The sequence below is a fragment of the Mustela nigripes genome, chromosome 1 (genome assembly GCF_022355385.1).
Source record: "Mustela nigripes isolate SB6536 chromosome 1, MUSNIG.SB6536, whole genome shotgun sequence".
In the NCBI taxonomy this organism is placed as follows: Eukaryota; Metazoa; Chordata; class Mammalia; order Carnivora; family Mustelidae; genus Mustela; species Mustela nigripes.
In genome coordinates, this window is record NC_081557.1 from 133,519,865 (window position 1) to 133,543,691 (window position 23,827).

At 35.5% G+C, this 23,827-nt stretch overlaps 1 protein-coding gene across 1 annotated transcript in view; it reads left to right on the forward strand.

Annotated features, from left to right (window-relative positions):
• Positions 1-6,516, forward strand: part of DDX60 (DExD/H-box helicase 60) — a 123,039-nt gene extending 116,523 nt beyond the window's left edge. Inside the window, exon 38 of the mRNA XM_059374208.1 lies at positions 6,260-6,516. Coding sequence (XP_059230191.1) covers positions 6,260-6,362 — 103 coding nt within the window. The 3' untranslated portion in view covers positions 6,363-6,516. The remainder of the gene's footprint in view (positions 1-6,259) is intronic.
• Positions 6,517-23,827: the final 17,311 nt, after the last annotated feature.

A 23,827-nucleotide genomic window follows, 5' to 3' on the forward strand; every position in this document is an offset into this window, starting at 1 on the left:
TAAGGAACTTAGCAGGATTGTAGAGAAACAGTAGTGCTAATAAGTGAGAAATCTATCTTAAATGGTGGTTTGTAAACTTATATTTTAAAATACTATTAACAGGGACGCCTGGGTGGCTCAGTTGGTTAAGCAGCTGCCTTCAGCTCAGGTCATGATCCCGGCATCCTGGGATTGAGTCCCACATCGGGCTCCTTGCTCCGCAGGGAGCCTGTTTCTCTCTCTGACTCTGCCTGCCATTCTGTCTGCCTGTGCTCACTCTTGCTCTCTCTCTCTCTCTGACAAAATAAATAAAATAAAATAAAATAAAATAAAATAAAATAAAATAAAATACTATTAACACAGTTAAGTCTTGAATATATCTTTAAGTTTAATAGTTGGGAGTTATATTTTACTTTAGGATGGAGGTGATATACGAATCGACTAAGTTGGGTTTTTCTGAACTGTTAAGGTTAAGTTTCTGCAATATTTCAGTAAAACTGAAAATCAAAAGGAAAGTTATTATCTCAGAGGTTATTTCTAAACTTAATTATGACACTCATAGGAGTACCCACTTACCTTTTAATGACCCCAATAGTATTGTTTGTCTATTGAAAAAGAGGCCTTGAATCAGATAAACTCAAATTTTTTATTCTATTAGCTACATAACTTTTTGAACCCTCTCTGACCCTCTGATTTCTTATCTGTAAAATTAGAGTTAATAATTCCAACAACATAGAATTATTCAGAAGGCTATAGAAGAATGTTTAGGATTTTAAAAAAAACACGTATTTTTATATTACATGTGGTAGAATACATAATTTTTACCAAAAAAAAGCAAAGAATGACATGATAATATATATAGAAGACACAAAATGCCACCGAAAAAACTACTAGAACTGAAGAAAAAAAAAGAATGAGACATCAATGAAATTGCATCTTTCCAAGGTTGCTATTTAGATAATTCTCTGGGTCCTTTGTTGCGTCTTTCAGGGGAAATGTTTGAGGAAAAATGGTATTGTGTCCATCATTAAGACAAGCATGATTGCCTTGGATACGCTTCCAATTATTTTGTGATACAATTGACCAGTGGGCTTAATCAAATAAGATTTATACATATTCCATCTGTAGACTAGGAAAATATTCTCTCTTTTTAGAAAAAAAATGATTTTACTATTAGAAAGAGAGAGCATGAGCACAAGCAGGGGGAAAGGCAGAAAGAGAAGCAGACTCCCAGCTGAGCAGGGAGTCCAACACAGGATTCAGTTCTAGGACCCTGGGATCATGGCCTGAGTGGCCAGATGCCTAGTTGACTGAGCCACCCATGCTCCCCAGGAAGATACTTTCTTTAAGAGGTACACTCTGAGCAAATTTGTGGAAGAGCTCCATTAGAACTTCGCTTTCTCAGACCTGCTGTTGGTCCCTGAACATGCTGTTCTGTTTTTCTGGAATGCTCTTACCTTTTGTTTATCTAACAAACTCCTGATAATCCATCAAAATCAAGTTCAAATATTATCTCCTTTGAGAAGCATTTTCAGTTCTCCTAGGAACTCCTTTCTTTGTGTTTTATCCTGCTGAATTTATTTACTAGCTATAATACCACCTTCAGCATATCACCTTTAACCTGCTAACTCATCTCTCTCTTTCTCTAGACTGTGTGCTTCTTGAGGCTAATTGTCTTGGGGATACTGTCTAAAATAGTGTCTAATACTATAGTAAATTCCCCAGAAAAGATGGTTGACTGGATTAATTAATTACATATTTATCAAAATTAAGTTATATTTGTGGGAAATTTTATTTGCTGAAAAAATCCAGAACCAGGAAGTGCTGAAAATGTAAGAATTTGTGGCAGAATGGTCAACATTTATTTTTTTTAAAGACATGTTTATTTATTTTAGAGAGAAGAGAGAGAGTGAAAGCAGGGGGAGGTCCAAGGTGTATATGTATATATATATATATATAGAGAGAGAGAGAGAGAGAGAGAGACTTCCCAAGAAGATGGCCTCCTGAGTGTTGAGCCTGAGGTGGGGCTCTGTCCCAGGACCCTGAGATCATGACCTGAGCTGAAATCAAGCATCAGATACTTACTCTCTACTGAGTCACCCAGGTGCTGCAGAGTGGTCAACATTTTTACATCATTTCATTTTATACTTACACTTATTTGCTTTCCTTTTTTTTTTCTTTTTAAAGCATAGTTGACACATACTATTATAATAGTTTCAGGTGTACAACATAGTTATTAGGCAAGTTTATATATTATACTATGTTCACCACAAACGTAAGTACCATTTGTCACCACACAACACTATTATGATGTCATTGACTATATTCCTTACAATGTGCTTTTTATTCCCATGATTTATTCATTCCATAACTGGAAGCCTGTATCTCCTACTGCCCTTCACCCATTTTGGTTATCCCTCCACCCCCATATCCTCTGACAACCATCAATTTCTTCTCTGAGTTTCTAAGTCTCATTCTGCTTTATGTTTATTCATTTGTTTTTTTAGATTCCACATATGAGCAAAATAATATGGTATTTTTGTTCAGTATGACTTACCTTGCTTAGCAAAATACCCTCTGGGTCCATCAGTGTTATTGTAAATGGCACAACCTCATCCTGTTTATAGTTAATAATATTCTATTATGTACATAATACATATGTATTATGTACATAATGGACTATTATCCTCCTTATTCACTAATCTATTGATGGATACTTTGGTTGCTTCTATTAGTTACTGTAAAGAATGCTGCAATAAACACAGGGGTGTATATATCTTTTGAAATTAGTGTTTTTGCATTCTTTGGGTAAATACCCACCAGCAGGATTATTGGATCACATGGTATATAGATATTTTAAAAATTTTTAAGGAACCTCTACAGTGGCTGTACCAATTTACACTCCCATCAATAGTGTACAGGAGCTCCTTTTTCTTCACGTCCTCACCAACACTTGTTATTTCTTTTTACTTTTTAAAATTTTAGCCATTTCGACAGGTATAAGGTGGTATGTCATTGTGATTGTGATTTGCATTTCCTTGATGATTAATGATGTCAAATGTCTTTTCATGTGTCTGTTGGCCATTTGTATATCTTCTTTGGGAAAAAGTCTATTCAGGTCCTCTGCCTGTTTTAATCAGATTATTTTTTTGGTATTGGTTTGTATAAATTCTTTTATGTATTTTAGATATTAACCCCTTATTAGAGATATCAATTGAAAATATCTTCTCTCATTTAGTAGGTTGCCTTTTTGTTATGTCGATGGTTTTCTTTGATGTGCAAAAGTTTTTTATTTTGATATAGTCCCAATAATAAATTTTTGTTTTTTTTCCCCCTTGTCTTAGGAGACATACCTAGAAAAATGTTGCTACAACAGAGCAATGCCAGAGAAATTACAACTTATGCTCCCTTCTAGAATTTTTGTGGTTTCAGGTCTCATATTTAGGTCTTTAATCCATTTTGAATTTATTTTTTGTGTATGATATAAGAAAGTTGTCCAGTCTCATTTTTTTGTACATAGCTGTCCAGCTTTTCCAACACCATTTTGAGACTATATTTTCCCCATTGTATATTTCTGCCTGATATGTCATAGATTAATTGACCATATAAGTATGGGTTTATTTGTGGGTTTTCTTTTCTGTTCTATTGATCTCTGCTCTATTTTTGCTACTACTCTACTGTTTTGATTACTACAGCTTTGTAGTAAATCTTAAATCTGGAGTTGTGATATTTCCAGCTTTGTTTTTCTGTCTCGAGACTTTTTTTGGGTTATTTGAGGTTTTTTGTTTGTTTGTTTGGTTTTTTGGTGACTCCATACACATTTTAGTATTATTTATTATAGTTCTGTGGAAAATGTTATTGGTATTTTGATAGGGAATGCATTAAATCTGTGGATTGCTTTGGGTAGTATGGACATTTTAACAATAATAATTCTTCCAATTCATGAGGTTGGAAAATCTTTCCATTGATTTGTGTCACCCTCAATTTCCTTCCTCAATCTATTACAGTTTTCAGAGTATAGATCTTTGACCTCTTTGTTTATGTTTATTCCTAGGTATTATATTCTTTTTGGTATAATTGTAAGTGGAGTTATTTTCTCAATTTCTCTTGCTACTATTTAATTATTAGTGTATAAAAACACTACTGATTTCCAGGTGTTTGTTTTATATTTTGCAACTTTACTGATTTGTTGCTTCTAGTTTTTTGATGTAACCTTTAGGGTTTTTCTATGTACAGTATCATTTCATCTGCCAATAGTGACCGTTTAATTTCTTCTTTCCCAATATGCATGCCTCGTGTTTCTTTTTCTTGTCTGGTTCCTGTGACTAGGACTTCCACTACTATGTTGAATAAATGTGGTGATGGTGGACATCCTTGTCTTGTTCCTGATCTAGAGGAAAAGTTCTCAAGTTTTCCCTATTAAGGATGGTGTTAGCTGTAGGTTTTTCATATATGGCCTTTATGATGTTGAGGTTTGTTCTCTCTAAAACTACTTGGTTGAGGCTATTAATCATGAATGGGTGTTGCACTTTCTCAAATGCTTTTACTTCACCTATTAAGATTACCATGTGATTTTTATTCTTTGTTTTATTGATGTGGTATATCACATTGATTGATTTGTGAATATTATACCACCCTTGCCTCCCATGTATAAGCCCCAGTTGATTATAATGAATTCTTCTAGTATTGTTGAATGTATTGTTGAATGCAGTTTTCTAATTTTTTTGAGGATTTTTGCATCTATGCTTATCAGGGATATTGGCCTATAATTTTCTTTTTTTATGGTATCTTTGTTTGGTTTTGGTATCAGGATAATGCTGTCCTCAAAGAATGCATTTTGAAACTTTCCTTCCTCTTCTATATTTTGAAATAGTTTGAGTAGAATAGGTATTAACTCTTCTTTAAATTTTCACTAAAATTTAATTGTGAATCCTTCTGTTTCTAGACTTACTTTTTGATTCTGAATTTTGCTGATGTTAGTAGTGATAGGTGATGAATCATAAAGATTTAAGAATACTCTTCTTGGAAGTTTGATGATGCATGATTAAGTGTAGAAAAAAGAAGGGTTGTTTAGATATTTCGAGGAATGTGATAATGGATCCAAATAGAAGAAAGTTTAAAAAAAAAAAAAGGCCTGAAATTGAATGAAGAGTATAACAGAGATAGCAGTATGATTATTTTAGGATACAAAAGACATGGCTATGTTTATACACTGAAGGAGAAAAGCCAGAAGAGAGAGATGAGGGAGGAGAAAACGGGCTAAAGGGAAGTAACATTTAGAGGGTCCAGGAGAGAATGAAAAGGATTGGAGCACCAATAAAATAATTTATATATAAGAGGAGACACTATACTTCAGTTTTAGATACAGAAGAAAGAAGAAGTGGCTGGAGCACAAATAGTTATATATGAGGGCAGTGGCAGGAAATTGAGCCTAAAGACTGACATCTTAACAGTGTAGAAAATCAGTGTGATAATCTTTGGAATTGTTCATGTTGATTAGAGTACAGACTATATTATGATAGATGGCAGGAAATTTAACAGAACTCTGAGACAAAATGGTATTCTTAGGAAACTGTGAACTGCTTTTAATCTTCTTTATTGATAGAGATTGAAAACAAATGCATTTATGAGTGTAATAGCACCATGCAAGTGCCAGAGACTATAATATCTCTCTCAGTAAAGATACTCAGTTGGGAAAATAGGTATGATTAAATGGGGAGACCACTTGGTTAAGTTTTTTGGTAGGTCATCCTTATCTTTTCTCATGTCAATAAATTCTACTCTTCAGCTTTTTATTTGACTCCTCAAGAGACTTTAATAACTTCAAAATCCATTTCCATACATATTCCCTCCATCCCTGAAAATTCATTTTAGCTAACTCTTCAGTTCTTTTGGCATAAAACTATTCCTCCCTGAGCACATGGGCTGTCTTATTTATGGACTCTGATTAACTGCCTTGAGTCAATGAAGGGGTAGGGATCGATCTTGAGGAAAATAAACATTTTGTGACGTATGCACTTCAGGTGAAGTTTTTGCATGGTGTCTAAACAAGCAGAGGCTCTTTTCCTCTAGCAAGGGGTAAAGCACTGCTCTCCATGGCTAAAGGATTTAGGGGAGTTGGAAATTTAAGATTCTTTAGCTTATCCACCCAAATATCCTACAGCAGGGTTTTCTCCTGTTAGGGTTTTTGACATGAAGACCTGTCAAGATTGTGTATTCTCCTTTCAGTGATGCTGTTTTTTTTTTATTATTTTTTATAGACATGTATTTTTATCCCCAGGGGTACATACACAATGGAATACTATGCAGCCATCAAAGAAATGAAATCTTGCCATTTGCGACAACATGGATGGAATTACAGTGTATCATGCTTAGCGAAATAAGTCAAGCAGAGAAAGACAACCATCATATGATCTCCCTGATATGAGGAAGTGGTGATGCAACATGGGGGCTTAAGTGGGTAGGAAAAGAATCAATGAAACAAGATGGGATTGGGAGGGAGACAAACCATAAGTGACTCTTAATCCCACAAAACAAACTGAGGGTTGCTGGGGGGAGGGGGCTTGGGAGAAGGGGGTGGGATTATGGACATTGGGGAGGGTATGTGCTTTGGTGAGTGCTGTGAAGTGTGTAAACCTGGTGATTCACAGACCTGTACCCCTGGGGATAAAAATATAAGTTTATAAAAAATAAAAATTAAAAAAATATATGTATATAAAAAATAAAAAATTTAAAAAAAACTGTCGCTGAGACATTCTGATTTCCATAGCATGCTTTAATTTTACTTAATTTCAATGCTCAATATATCATTTTCTGTATGAAAGTGTTTTCAGTGCTTAGGAGAATATGATTCACCCCACTCTTAAAATTATCATTGCTCCCCTATTTTCAAGTGCCAAGTCTAATAAGTATTCTCAATGCCTTAACTACCACCACTTCATTAGAAGGAAGCATAGAGGAAAGCCTTAGTAGTTGTCATTCTCCTATATGCCAGGGTTATTAGTGCCTCTCTTTGCACCAGCAGTGGAATCACTGTTGACATCACACTAAGGAATAATCCAACTGCAAAATCCTATCCTGAGAATATTCTTTCAAGCACCACTCTGATTATCAACTCTTTTTTGAGTTATAACAAAGCAGAGCCCAAGACAAAAAAAGTAAAAAGTATGTGCTAATAAGTTATCAAGGCATGAAAACTGAGGAAGTCAAAGGTAAAAGAAAAGAAGAGGAATGAAGAAGAGAAAGAAGAAGAGCCATATAAGAGTACATTGGTGAGTTGTCTACGGCTTAATATCATACAACTAATAATTCATTCCCTTGGTGCAATCTTGTAAGAGACCACTTACAGTAATGCATTCCAGGACAATCCGTGCGGGGAAGGATGGGAGGACCTAGGCTCCGATTGCTACAATCATTTGTCAAATATCTGCCATGTAGGGCATCATACTGTTGGATATAAAGTGTTCGTGTGGGTGTAGTGTTCATGCCTCAATGGCAGCACGACAATCCCCGAACAGGGAGCAAGAGACATATGATGTAGCCAAGAGGCAAAATGCTGTTGAATTTTGCCTTCCTGAATCTGACTAATGCTCATGCAGAAATGTTTGCCGCAGTGGTGGCTGGAACAAAACGAGGGCAAAGGAACCTGGAGATGGATGAGGCTAAGAAAGATCTGAAGTGTTATGTAAGAGTTTTCTGACACAATTAAGGTAAGCAATTTATTAATCAATATATAATATGTAAAAAGTATACATTTTAGCCCTTCTAACAATTTTATTATCTGGGCCCTTGAGAGATGCTATAGTCAAATGACTCTCAGATGCTCTTTTTGCAAAAATAAAACATTCAATTTTGTGACATTTGTATAGTTTCTTTTCATATAATTTGATATAATGTGATTTCTCCTAAAGAGATACTGTTAAAATATCTTGGTGACACTAATAATGCTATTGTTGATTAGAGTTTATTTAGAGAGATCTGTGTGTAACTGTGCTATGAATCTAAGTACCTATAGTACTTATGGTTGTATCTACTTCCCTTAGGTTTACAGTGGCCCTTTATGAGTTTGATTTCTGAGGAACCACAGTGACCTTTTCCTCCACAAGCTGAAGAATAAACATTTTGGTGTAATATGAAGTTAGGCCCTCTGCCAACCAACAAGGCACTGTCCTCAGTTGTTGGGATATTTCTTGGTGAACCACTTAAATATTTTACTATTGGAAAAAGAACAAATAAAGAGTATGCATATTGATACATTGAGAGAACATATAGTTTGTAAACTCATATAAGGAAATGATGGATGTCATTGGGCACACAGAAACAAGCAGATTTTTAGCTTTAACTGGGTGCTAATTCAATGTAATCTGATTTACTATGTGCTCAACTGGGAAAGAAAAGCATAAAATTGAAATAAAATTTGAAATGTGGGAAAGTTACCTATGAAGTCTTCCAAAGTTAAGGCGTACATAGAAATTTTTACTGTTTTCTTACTTTTCTTGGATCAATTCCTCCTTTAAACATATATATTCTTTTTTGTCTTTGGAAATGTGACTTTCAGATTTATTTTTTTCAGGAATATGTTTTGTACGACTGTGATATTTTATCTTCCCTTTTGAGTAACCTTACTGCAAAAGTGTGTGGGGAGAAGATTGTGTAAAGCTGTCCTCATTAGGAAACTAGGGATTGAAGAGATTTAGAGAGAGAAGGAATCAAACGCATTTTACCTTTGGAAGGAGTAAACTACATTGGGATATGTTATTTCAAATAAAGTTACACAAAGTGGCCTTGTTTTCCTAGATCATGGCTTCTACACCTAGTATGTCAGATGAGAAATCAAGATCTAGTGACAGTGACAGTGGCATTGATACTGGAAGTGATAGCTGTAATGTCAGTGAGACCACAGAGAGTTTGTTATCATTTGATGTGTCTGAAGAAGAAAACATCGAATCTTAGAAGACATACTGGGGGAGCCAGCTTCTAGGCAACTGACACGTGAGTTTGAAATAAATGAAGAGAAACTTTAAAAAGCTGAAGCTACGGATGTTAGCATTGTGATTCAGAAAGATCAGATGAAGCATCCCCTATAGATAAATTTTTCTCCCTCCTTCCTCCTCCCTCCCCCTCTTCTTCCTGTCTGCCCTCTATCTTTCTCTGTCTCTCTCAAAAACACTGATGCCTCCCATCATTTTCCCCTCTAATATTAGACAAGATTTTTTTTTTCTTGTTATTCTTTAGTTGGCTTGCTGGTTTGAATAGTTTGCTTTTATTGGAATCTATATTGTGAAAACCAAAACCAAAACCAAAACAAAAAAGAAGTGTTTAGAAATTTTATGAGAGTATGTAGTTGATTTTATTTAAGCTAAATATGGATCTGTTAAATTCCATTCTAGCACAGATTCTTAGACTTTTCACCAGTCCTATTGAATCAATAATTCTTTCAGGATAGGGACTGGCAATCAAAAATTTAACAAGGTTCACACACAATTCTGATTACAGGACTATAAATTTCAAAGCAGGTCTCAAGAGTTTGAAGAGTAGTCTATTAATCACAATTTCTAAATATACTATATATATGATATATATGTACTATATATGTGATAATATATCATAAATTCCTCAATATACTTTGAACCTAATGAGATACAGTACATTCTTATTTTTAACTAGACATATTCCAACAGTTCTTTTCACTTCTTAGGCATTTCGATGACATTCTTCTTTAATTTTTTGAAAGATTAAATTTTAATATAAATATTATTAATGGGAAAAAAGAAACTCCTTTTTCTAGGGTTAAATGTCACCTAGGCTTTGAATATTGACTCTAGTACTCACTAGACTTTTTATAAAAAATTTTACTGTAGGTACATCAAACCTTGTTTGCTTCAGAATCCGTGGCTAGGAGCTGATAGCAGAAGTGTCCTTTGCTCTGTGATACTAAAACTCTAAAAAAAAGTTACATGATGCGTAAGACTGTGAAAGCCTAACTACATGCTCCCCAGATCATAACATACAGGTGAGATTCCTTCAAAAATTAATATTTAATTTTCCTTTTAAACCTGTGACACTGCTAAAGGTCTAACCTAAAGGTGTAACCGCAGCATCATACAGAAAATGTGTGTGTGTTATGTGTTTGCTCAATGAACATTAATATAAGTGTATTGATCATATTTTTATGAAAGCATGTAGGATTCTTTTCAAAACAAGTTAAGATTTTTTTTCCTCTTGTGGTGAGCTTGTCACCTCTTTCTTCCCTGACCAAAGAATAAATAACTCTTTTATTCTTGACTCAGCTGATCATCACTGCTGCTGAAATTTCATAGGCTGATTTCAAAGCCTAGTTGGCAATACCACACAGGAGATTTAGCTTTTATAAAAGCTCTTAGGAACGGTGTTGCTGGTGGCAGTAAGTATGGTGGTGATCAAGATATCTAGCCGTCTCCTCTGTTGCTTAGAACCCATGTTTTCTGTTAAGACCAATAATAATGGTGATATTACTATTAATAGCCGTTAAGTTTTATTGTGTCTTTATTATGTGCTCATACCAGGTACATTATTCACATTATCATTAATCTTCACAGCCATTTGGCATATTAGATGTTCTTGTTATCCTGCTTTGTAGGTGAATTAGAGTGATAGGCAGGGTTGGGATACAAACCCAAGTTTTTGTTTGTTTCTGCTGGTATACAGAGCATATCTCCTACTCAGCCCTGGTCTTCCACATAGGAACAGGTATAACAATATGAAACTTTATCAGCTTCCTTGTATTGCTGCTTTGAGATTGTAAATAAACACATATCAGACATACCTTCAGTGTGTGACCATCCTCTACCTTTTTAAAAAAATGCAAGTATTAGATACAGTGAATGCTGAGTCTCTACTTATTCTGAAAAATCTTCACTCAGGCAAAATGACTAGTTATGCAGCTTAGAAAAATAAATTATACACTGTTAAATTTTTTCTAAAAATGACTCTGTAAAAGATAAATCTGTCATATGGGAAAACTTTGCATATCTGAATTTTTACATTATCTGTAGGTTGATATTTCCTTAAATTTATGTTTTTCTAGGACTTAGGAATCACCAACACTAAATGAAGTAGTAGATCTTTGCAGAATGTACTGCCTTAGTGTGATTATCCTTCAATACTTAACCTCTGTTTCAAAGAGCTAAGAATAAAGTTTCTACTTCTATTTGGTACAGAACACTTATACCATTTCTAGAAATGGCAGGTCAACCACATGGAAATTTACAAACATTTTAAATTCAATAAGGCAAAAGTTTAAAGGCATAATACTTTGGTTTTCCAGATACTACTTTTTTTTTTATTATGCATCTTAAAAATTGCTACATGCATGTTTCTAGGAAAAATAGTTTAAAAAAGAGGTTAAAAAAAGTTTAAAGGCATAATACTTTGGTTTTCAGATACTACTTTTTTTTATTATGCATCTTAAAAATTGCTATATGCATGTTTCTAGGAAAAATGGTTCCATCATATATAAATGTACTCAACAAGAGAAAGTATTTTAAACACATATAAAATGATATATATTCCTAAGAATTCCAGATAATCGTATAATTTCTTTGAAGAAACAATACTATCGATATATATTTACATTAAAGTAATAGTTTACATAAATTTTGTGTTTATACTTTATTAATTAAAACAGAAAAAGGAATGTAAAAGTCATTTGTCAGCTATTGTGAAACTAAAGAAACTTAGTTTCCATATTTAACATAGCGCTTCCCAGTTTGATTTTACTTTTGTGTAGTTCATTGGAATCTCATTTTGGATTGACACCTTAGCTGGAAAAAAAGGATACTTTTTGGAGCTGACTTCAACCAAAGAAAACATGAAGTGGGAGAGAGAAATTGTTTTCTCATGGGGTCAAAGAATAAATCTTGGATCTCATGGACAAAGGAGAGTGAGTTAAGCAATAGAGTTTTATTAAGGGAAGATACAGAAAAAGCTTTCAGGAGTGAGAGGAGTCCCAACAGGATTGCCAGGGAGGGCTTTTAGGGTTGGTCTTTTATAGAAAGCTAACCAGGGAACTTAAATCCTTTTAACATCTCTATTGATAGCACCTTGGAGTAAAGACTAGCGATAACAGCGTCAATGGCTTACTTCCTTTTTAGGGTCCAGTAATTCTTTGTTGGTCACAAATAGCTGTTATAACAAGCCCCCACCTCTGCCACCTAGACCCGGATGGATGGTCTGGTTTATTTCCTTTTCCCTGGTTTCCTTACACCTCCACATTTTTGGAATTTTTGTGAGCCTGATCTCACAGCTACCTCTCTCTACCTAGCACCCCTGCCTGTCCCTTCCTCAAAGGTAGCATAATACGTTTTATAATGACTGAAGCCTGTAAGAGAATTATTCCCATTGCCTTAGCACAGTACAAAAGGATACTAAGTTACATGAAACTAAAGCAATGCCTTTGTGAATGTTGAGAAACCCACATAATACAATACATTAAAGCACAGTTACATAGTTGTAAAACTCCATTGTTTCTGTCAGCACAGTATCACTCTGCATGCAGAGGACGTTCCACTGTATACTTAAGAAATCCCATCTGATATGTACTTGTATTTATTTAAGTCCTAACTAATGAATTAAGGGCAAATACATTTTAAAAATAATTCATTTATTTTTAAAATTTTGCTATTTTTTTCTTTATATATAGTTGACATACAATGTTATGTTGAAGGGGAAAACTACCCAGAGCAGACCCAGGCCAGAAGGCCCCAGAAGATGGAAAATTACTAACAATAAGCTAGAGATAACCAGAAGCCCTGCTGGGAACAAGAGATAACCAGCTGTTTCTGCTTCTGTAAATAGGCTTCATGCCACAGGCTCCCTGCTGTACCCTTCCCGCCTAAAGCAGCCTCTGCTCCCACCTACCAACAGCCCTCAAAGCCCTTGGAACCTGACTGCCCTAAGTCCCTTGTACAAGCCCTGTAATTGTGTTGCCCAGGACTCAGACCTTCGAGCATGAGCTCATCTGGGTCCGCCGTCATAAAATAAACGTGCATTCTCCTATTTCTCCGAGTGTCACTTCACCTCTTGAAGGTCTCACTTTTATTTTTTCCACAACAGTGTTAGTTTCAGGTGTATGCCATAACGAAGCAACAATTCTGTATATCACTCAGCGCTTATCAGGAAAAGTGTAGTTACCATCTGTCATCACATGTTATTACAATACTATTGACAATATTCCCTATGCTGTACTTTTCATCCCCATGACTTAGTCACTTTATAACGGGAGGTTTGTACCTCTTATTTCCCTTTACCTATTTTGCCTATTCCCCTATCCCATTCCTGCCATCACTGATGTGGGACACAGAGGCAGAAGAAAATCATTAAAATTCCTTACCTACTGACAAGCCCTTGAAACAGGCAGAGTGGCTCTCCTCTAGGGACTTAACTGCCCTCACCTTGAAGTTTTGCTAAGGACAATCCTAGCCTGACCGACCCCCTCGTCCGGCAGGTCCAACCAGGATCCTGTAAGTCTACTTTAACAATTCCTTTAGGAAACTTCATCTCTAAACCTCCAAGATAGTGTTGGGAATCATTCCCAAGCATATGGCCCACTGATATATATCTAAAGGGTCTCACGAGAAGATTTTTACTACTAGTAATAAATAACCTTTCTCTCAACAATAGCTAGCCCCTCAAGGTCCTAGAGACCTTGCTTCCAAAATTCCTTAGAGACTTACATCATCCCTAATCCCCTTTGTTTTCACCCACCACCGAGTCCACCTCTACTCTGCCTTTAAAAACTCTGACTATAATTTGGTTCGGGGTCCAACTCCCTACTCCTCTGTGTCGGGTATACTTGGGCCCAAGCTTAAGCTTGTCAAATAAACCCTCGTGTGATTACATTGGTGTTGGCTCCTTGGTGGTCTCTCAGCTGCGAAAACTCGGGCGTAACAATCACTAGTTTGTTCTCTATATTTATGACTGCTTCTGTTTTGTTTTTTCGATTTCACAAGTACGTGAAATCATATGGCATTTGTCTTTGTCTGTCTGACTTCTTTTTTTTCCTTTCCAATATATTTAAATTCCTGTTAATACGCAGTGTGATTTCAGTTACAGGGCTAGAATTTAGTGATTCATCACCCACATACAACACCTGGTGTTCATTACAACAAGTGCCCTCCTTAATCCCCATCAGCTGTTTAACCCATCCCCCACCCAGCTCCTCTCTGGTAACCATGTTTATTGTTCAATATTAAGAATCTGCTTCTTGATTTTTCTCTCTCTCCACCTCCCAATATTCATTTGTTTTGATTCTTAAATTCCACATATGAGTAAAATCACATGGTATTTGTCTTTCTCCAGCTGACTTATTTTGCTTAGTACACTACTCTAACTCCATCCACGTCATTGCAAATGGCAAGATTTCATTCTTTTCTATGGCTGAGTAATACTTTATTGTAGATATATAGCATGTCTTCTTTATCCATTCATCAATTGGTGAGTGCTTGGGTTGCTTCTATATCTTGGCTGCTGCAAATAATGCTGAAGTAAACATAAGGGTCTACATACCTTTTTGAGTTAGTGTTTTGATTTTCTTGGGGTAAATACTCAGCAATGGAATTACTGAATCGTATGGTTTTTCTATTTTTAATTTTTTGAGGAACCTGCATTCTGTTTTCCAAGTGGCTGCACCACTTTACATTCCCACCAGCAATGCACTGACTGTTCCATTTTCTCTTTATCTTGTCCAACACTTGCTTTTTCTTGTCTTTTCAATACTAGTCATGCTAACTGGTATGAAGTGATATCTCATTTTGGTTTTGATATGCATATCCTTGGTGATTAGTGATGTTGAGCATCTTTTCATGTGTCTGTTGGCTTGTATATCTTCTGTATATTTGTGTATCTTCTTTGGATAAATGTCTATTCAGGTTCACTTCTCATTTTCCATTTTTAAAGCAGATTTGTTTCTTTAGTGTTGCGTTGATTAAGTTCTTCATATATTTGGGGTACTAACCTCTATCTAATATATCATTTCCAAATACCTTCTCCCATTTAGCAGGTTACATTTTTGTATTATTTTTCTCAGTTAAAGAAATGTAAATTTTTCATCTTAAAATAAGGAGAGGCTAGACATAATTGGAATGTGAATTTCACTAGCCTGCCTGACTTAACTGATAACATTTTGTGGAAAAATTATTGCTTATTATAATTGAATTTAATACTATGGAGGTATGTTTTAGATGACTGTATAATGAAGCCTTTTATTTTTTTTTTTGGTGAGTGGGTCGGGATTTTATTTGACAAATAATTATAGTAGACTATGAATCACTTAACTTCAGTTGGGTAGGAAGCTTTCTTCACAGATATTTTCTGTGGAAAATCTATATTTTCACAAGGGATAAATGGTTCTATTGAAGGTCTAGTAACAAACTATGAGGTCATGCCAGCTATTTGAGAAAAAAAAAGACACAGGAGGTTAAACTGGAAAAAAGGGCTATAAGGGCTACTATAAGGGCTAGTCCTAGAATACCAAACAGATGTTACCATTCATTGTGTTGCCTTTCCTAAATCAGATATTTTGCATATAAAATAAAATTTGCTGTTGATCATCTTAGAAAAGGTGTTGTTTCTCGAAATTGAAGAGGAGTGTCAGGTTGGAGTATTATCTGAAGGACGATTATCTGAAGGAAGAGATAGACAGTTCAAGAGCCCTGCCCTGCTTCATCCAGCATGACCTTCAGCATTATATTGATTTCTGACTCCATCACCTACCGTATTGGACCCATGGGTTGCCTTCTCATTGTCCCATCTGATTTTGTTTTCTGAGTGAGAGAAAAATAGAGCAACACCAGTAACTAAGTTCAAAGATACTTTACTGTCTTATAACACTAGTTCCAACATGAAAAATATGCAAGGACCCATTCTATTTTATTTTAAGCATCCAAAATGAGATATGGACATAAACTTATGAAATAATTTATATACTCATAAAACATAAGACATGGTACTATCACTCAGACTTTGAATATATTTTCTTCTTCCACACAGGGCTAAATTTAGGATTGAGTGACAGTTTGATGCAGGAATATCTGAAGCTCGGGAACACAATCTTAACACTATCAGGGGATGATAACTTTGGAAGACCCATGCCCTTGAGGACAACATCCAGACCATTTCTTACACAGGAAGACCCATGTCACCAAGAAGTGCTGACAATGTTTTCAAGTTGATCTCATTCAGGACAGAAAAAGATTAGCAGTATAATCCTTGTGTAGAAAATAGATCTTGCCCTTTGAAGTTTTGTTGTTTTGCAGCACGGGTCCTGCTGATTAGCTGCCATACCTATAGCACCTTCTTTGCCTTCCTGTTTTATTTGTTTAAGTGAGAACATGAGAAAGGAAGCTAACATTTTTTTAAAAGATTTTTATTTATTTATTTGACATAGATCACAAGTAGGCAGAGAGGCACGTGGTGGGGGGGGAAGCAGACTCCCTGCTGAGCAGAGAGCCCGATGAGGGGCTCAATCCCAGGACCCAGAGATCACGACCTGAGCCAAAGGCAGAGGCTTAACCCACTGAGCCACCCAGGTGCCCCAGGAAGCTAACATTTAATAAGCACCCATTCTGTCAGGTATTGTTCTTTGTCCTTCACATGATTGTTGAATTGGGTTTTCAAAACAGCCCTACTCATATTAGTGTCATTCTCTATTTACAGATAAGATCGTGGGAAGTTGTCTTAAATCGCAGAGCAAATTCATGGTAGAGAGAAGATTGGAATTCATGTCTGTCTGTCTTCGTAGCCAGGCAGAGAAGATACCTTATAGTAATATCTTTAGTGTTTTTCTATAAAATGTAATAGTTTTACTAAAGCATATTTGCAGAAACCAGCTTATATTTAAGTAGGTCTCAGGGGATTGTGGTTGACAGATTAAACCAGCCTATTTATGCAGGAAAACTTAATTTAGGATTTAAAGGAAATATATAAAGGTTCTTTAAGCTTCAACTATTCAGAGATATAGAATTAACTTTGTTACTATTTCATTTTTTAGTACTGATGATTAAATTCAGAAAAAATTTATAAACTTTACAGCTTGCTTTCTTTGTTCTACGGAAAAATAGGTATATTTCTTACTGTGGTTCAGAATAAATACTTGTCTTTTCTAGGTTGCATATTGACCTTTTGATATTTCTCAAATGTGTTCAACTGCAGTTGAAAAGAAATTTCTTTTTTTTTTTTTAAAGATTTTATTTGTTTATTTTACAGAGAGAGATCACAAGTAGGCAGAGAGGCAGGCAGAGAGAGAGAGAGGGATGCAGGTTCCCCGCTGAGTGAGAGCCCCATGTGGGACTCGATCCCAGGACTCCGAGATCATGACCTGAGCTGAAGGTGAGGTTTAACTCACTGAACCAACCAGGTGCCCTGAAAGGAAATTTCTACATTAGTTCACTCAGTATATTTTTACCTTGTGATTTAATAAGGGTGATACAAATTTTATTAAAACATTCTGATTTGCAACAATTCTATTGAAGTATTGTTTATTTTGCAATAAAAACAAAATGTGTAAACCTGGTGATTCACAGACCTGTACCCCTGGGGATAAAAATATATGTTTATAAAAAATAAAAAATTATATTAAAAAAACAAACAACAAAAAAAAACAAAATGTTTAGCTTTGTTCTTTTAGAAACACTTGCATCATGATGGTAAATTCTTTTTTTTTTTTAAGACAACATTCATGATATGTTTAAAAAAATGTTTTATTTATTTTATAGAAAGCAAAAGCAGTAACAGAGGGAGAGGGATCACAGAGGTAGAGGGAGAAGCAGACTTGTGGCTGAGTGGAGAGCCTGAGGTGGGGCTTTATCCCAGGACCCTGAGATCATGACCTGAGCTGGAGGCAGACACTTAACCGACTGAGCCACCCAGGCGTCCACACAATGGTAAATTCTTTAGAGTTTTGTGTTCAAATATTAAGTGTATTCCTAAATACTACCAGAATCAAATCAAGAAAATCATATATTGGGACTCATTCCCCTGAAAACTGAGATTATAGAATATTATGCTGGAGATATTTTGTCAAAACTACCTTTTCTAAGGAAGTATTTATAGAAAAATGTTGTGTTGTTTGTGGTATTTATTTTCTGTATTATGTATAATGAGCTGGATTTATTGTTGTATATATTGTACATGCATAATTAAAACTCATATTGGATGATAAATTTTAATGAGAAGTTTTGTGATTTTACTTTATACATAATTGACTATTATGATTTTAAAAACATTAAAAAATTTCTTCAAACAACTCTCCTTCATCCTTTGCATGTAGAGTTATCTCTTTCACCTTTATTCTCTATAATGGGCATGATAAGTTAAGGGTATAATTAAGGGGTAAGTGTGTGGTGGTAGCCAAGGTACAGAATTTTAAAGGGCAAATGTGGAATGAATCAACAGTGTGGATTTTGAAATCATCAGAAACAGTGAGAGAAGACAATAATTAAGGGAAAGACATTTTTCTATCTTCAATGAAAGATAGGGAATAGCAAGGAGGATAATTCAGCAGGGAAGCACTTTTGGAATTGACACTGAAGTAGGGCTACATGAGGGATATTAATGTTGAAATGTATCCACTTTTTATCTGAAATTCGAATATGTCTTACATTTTTATTTTCCAAGTCTATTAGTTTTATATCAGAAGCATGTATTTCAATGGAGTAGAAAGGGCAATAGAGGTCCTGAAACAGGAGTGTAAGTGTATTAAATTGTTTCTGGGGCCAATTGCAAGGGATGAAGAAAATGAAGAAAAATTAGCCAGACTTGAAGAAGAAGCAAAGGAAAGAGAAAAATCCTCAGGAAAGAGCAGTTGGGTAAAAGGAATATTCAGGGTTTACAGATATAGGATATTATTGATGACAGTCCCTAAGGTCTAGAAGATACTGTGAAAGGGTTTAGTGAGGTTATAGAAGTAGATTCATAGGAACATTAGAATCCAGTAATAATGCATAGTGACCTTGTAAGTATAGACATTGGATAGAAGAATGAGATAACCAGAGGAGTTTGGCTTGATGAAGCTAGTTCTAAAGATGGTTTAAGTAGTCCAAATATTAACCATCATTTTAGGGATGGGTCTTTTAGGCAGTTAATGGTGATGAGACAAGGAATACTGAAATGTGTGTGGAGGGGAGAGTGTGAATTATAGTGGTCTCACAAGAACTTTGGTGAATTTGGAAGCAAAGGTGACCCTACCAATTACATATATGGCAGATGTGACAAAACAGATCATTATGAAAATAACAAATTATTCTGCGAATATTACATTTTTTAAAGAAATGAAAGTCTATTTCTAGATGACACAATGCACCAAAATAAGTTTTAAATTGGTAGAAAGCTAAATGTGAAAGACAACTGTTGCACTCACGGAAAAAAATATAGGAAAATATTTTTATGACCACAGGGTCATAAACCTCAGGGTTTTATGACTTAGAGCATTCAGTTGTTATATAAAATTTATGTCATTAAGAAACGTGATACATTAGACAATATTAAAATTAAGTACTGTAAGAGAAAAATTGTGGAAATGTTTAAAATGTATCTAACCAGCAGAGAATTAGTATAAAAAATTTAGTATAAAGAATTCCCCAAATTCATAAGAAAATGATGAATGAGACAGAATAAAAAGAGCAAAGAATAGAAGCAGTTAATTATAGATGAGCAGGTGTGGTAATTGCCAATAAAACTGTGAAAAGATGTTTAACTTTGCTGTTAGTCAAGGAAATGAAGATTTAATTAGGATTAAAACTACAATTGGCCATTATTCCACACCCTTCATTTTGGTAAAATTTACAAGGCTGAACCATGCCAGAGATATGTGGCAATGGAAAAAATCTAGGGAAGCAATGGAAACATTGTTTAAACATTGACCTGGAAATAGAAATTGGTAAAAACCTAGTGAAATTCAAGGTATGCTTTCTCAACAAACTGCAGTTTCAGTAGAGAAACTCTTGTATGTTTGCATAAGGAAAAATTGCATTAATGATCATTGTAGTAGCATTGTTTGTTGTAGTATGCTAAATATCCAGCTGTAGGATAATGAGAAGTAAATTTTGGGAAATTAAAATAATGTAACACTTCTCAGTAAAAAGAAGTAACTGCACACAAACACACGCACATCAACATGTATGAATCTCAAAAGCATATTGTTAATGTAACACAGAAAGTTAGAAAATGATATAACTATTATGAGGTCATTTATGTGCAGTCTGTTTAGCAATAGTATATAAATATGCCTGGGCATGATGAATACAAGGTAGCAGTTACTTTCCCAAGAGAGAAGAAAAGGTTTCTCTGAGTTAACTAGGAGGCTTAAAATGTATCTGCAGTGCTCTACTTTTTTTTTTTTTTTAAATTTTTTTTTATTTTTGTCTACCTTTTTTTTTTTTTTTTTACAAATGAAGCAAACCTAGAAAACCATTAACATTTGACTAAGTAAGTGGTCATTCCTTTGATCATCTAGTGTCATGGTTTTAAATTTTTTTTTTCTATAATATCAAGTCTTGACTTAATATCTCCAGCATTTTTGCCATAAATTCCCAAAATTGTACCTTGATTCAAGTCTCTAAACTTCTGATTCTAATTGGATGTTTCATATACATTCCAAACTCTGTGGAATTGTCAGCTCCTGATCTCACGGGAACCTGGTCTTCCCTCTACCTCTATGTTCTCTTTTCTTCCAGTTTCTCAGGTCAAAATTCTTGGAATCATCCTTGACTTCTTTTTCTATTTTTCATATCACATCCTTTTAGTCAACTTCATTTATCCACCTCCAAAATACATGGAGAATATTTCCTTTTCTTGCTTCTGCATACCGTGCATATCCTGGTCAACCTACCATCACCTCTTGATTATTGCAGTAGCCCCTTACTGGTCCCTTACTTCTGCCTTTGCCTCCTTCACTATGTTTTCAACATAGCAGCCAGAGTGATATTGTGGGGGGAAATCAGATCATTTCTCTTTTTTGCTCAAAGCCTTCCAAGGAGTTTCAACTCACTCAGATTAAAGAACTATTGGGATTTACTGCTTTCTATCTTCCAAAAACTACTACCTCACTTTTTTTTTTTTTTGAAGATTTTATTTTTTGTCAGAGAGAGAGTGCGAGCATGAGGAGTGGCAGAGGGAGAAGCAGACTCCCTTCTGAACAAGGAACCTGATGTAGGACTCCTCATGACCTGAGCCGAAGGCAGACCCTTAACTGCCTGAGCCAGCCAGGTGTCCTTCTCTCTTTCCTCTTTGACCTCATTTCGTACTAATCTCTCCCAAGTTCTCCTGCTCTGCCCATGTTAGCTTCCTTTCTGTTTCTACCCACAACCACCCCCCCCACTCCACCAGCATCTTAAGATATAATTGACATATAACATTGTATACATTTTAGATATAAAACATGATGTTGTGATACATGTATATATTGCAAAATGATCACAATAATAAGGCTAATGAACACATCCATCACCTCACATAATTGCCTGTTGTGGTAAGAACATGTAAGACCTACTCTTTGGGGTGCCTGGGTGGCTCAGTTGGTTGAAGGGCTCCTTTCAGCTTAGGTCATGATGCTGGCAGTCCTGGGATTGAGGCCAGCATTGGGATCCCAGGAGTTTGCTTCTCCCTCTGACCCTCCCCCCTCATGTATTCTCTCTCTCTCCCATTCTCTCTCTCACAAATAAATAAATAAAATCTTAAAAAAAAAGAATTACTATTTTAGCAACTTTCAAGTATATATTGCTAACTGTAGTTAGCATAGTGTATATTAGATCTCTAGAATGTACTCATCTTAAAACTAGATGTTTGTATTCTTTGACCAACATCTTTCCACTTTCTCCATCCCTTAGCTCCTGGCAGCCACCAAACTACCCTGTTTCTATGAGCTTGCTTTTTGTTTGTTTGTTTTTGTATTTTGGGGGGTGTCCTTTCTTTTTCTGGCTTATTTAACTTAGCATAATACCCTCAAGGACTAGCCATGTTGTCATAAATGGTAGACTTTCCTTCGCTGTTTATGACTAATATTCTACTGTATATATGCCCCACATTTTCTTTATTCATTCATCTTATTGATGGGCACCTAAGTTTTTTCCAGGTCTTAGCCATTTTATTTATTGAAAACAATAGTTGCTCTCCCACCACTCAACTTTTCTTCTTGCTGTTCTATTTGTTCAGAATGTTCTGACTCAAACAACCTTTAACCTATTGCTCAAATACCTTCTCAGCAGACTCTTCCTGACCATCTTGCTTAGAATGAGACCATCTTTGCCTCCCATAACTCATTATCCTGCCTCTTTGTCTTATTTTTTCCTTCATGCCCTTTTTATCATCAGGCATAGTGTATATTTTATCTTTATATTTCTTTGTTTTCTCTAAACTTCTTTTAGTATATAACTCATAGAGATAGTTTTCTGAATTTTTTAAGTCTGCGTTATTCACATAGTCTCAGAATCTGGAAGAGTACCTGGATAGCAGACATTCAATGAATAGCTTGGTATCAATGAATAGTATGTTCATAGGAATCTTCTATTCTCTAACCTTTTCTCTGTGTTTGAAATAATTTATAAATACACACAAATAAACAAGCTAAAGCAATCCAGAAGAGATATCAGTTTCATAAATATCAATCTATATCAGTGAGGTTATATATCCTTCAACATTATTTGGTACTAATTCAATCCTACATACAAATAAATTCTTAGTATGTCCTCTTTATCACCATAGAGACAATTTTATAGATATTCCTGTCCCATTATTGACTATTTCTTCAGGAAATATATTGTTTATTAAAATCTATTTTGCTTATTCATAGTTATAAAATGTAAAATCATTACATAAGTTCATGGCTAGAACTTTTTAAAGTAGAAACTAAAATATATATATATATGCATATTATCCTGTATGCCTTTTTTCTCCAGTGAAGATCCAGCTATTTTATTTCTTTTTAAGTTGAAAGAATGTGATTAACTCACACAATGGCATTCTTTCAGACCACTCAGTGATGATTTTGAAAGGACTTGGTGCAACAGTAATGTAAATATAACTAATATCTAGTGAACATTTTCAACATTCTTATTTATTAAGGAATTATATCGCCCTCGCCCCGCAAGGACGACAAGAACCCTGGTTCGGATGCATCTTCTCTCTCTTTATTTCCACAAGTCTACACACTTATATACGTTTACATGACCAATCAGCGAGCAGGGTACAGGAGGGAGCGAATCAGGCTGTGCACCTAAACGAACAACTTCGCTAGCAACCAATGCTGTTTACTTCCTCTTTGGGCGTTCCGCTTAGTCTCGCGAGGCAATCCTAACCTGGCAACTAGCCAGGCGCCATCTTTTAATGGCGGAGGCCGCCCTGGCCAGGGGCCTGCCTCCGACATCTCCCCCTTTTTTCTTTTATGGCAGGGATCGTGCCTGTCTTAGGTTGTCAGTGGCGGGGAATATCCTTACCCATCATCAGACGGCAGATATCAATGATCTGCGTCCTGTCTTAGGTTGGTATATTTCCCCCACCAATCTTACCCGTCGTTGACTACTGATCCAGCATAGTTAGCCATATTTGGGGGGATGTTCCAGCCTCGATGGCTAACAAAGCCTGCACCATGGCTTGCTGTTGCCTATGTTGCTGTCGCCTCCAAATACTAGCAGAATCAAGCCCACTACAAGGATTGTCATCAGACCATTTATGCTAGCCCATTGTTTCGTAAAGGTTAACACATCTTGCAATGTTTTGATTATCTCTGGGAGGGTTGCAAGCTCAACTCTGGTGTTATTTATCCTTGTTATGCCTAGTAGCAGGTGCTGAGTATAGTTTTGGAATTCTGCGGACTAAT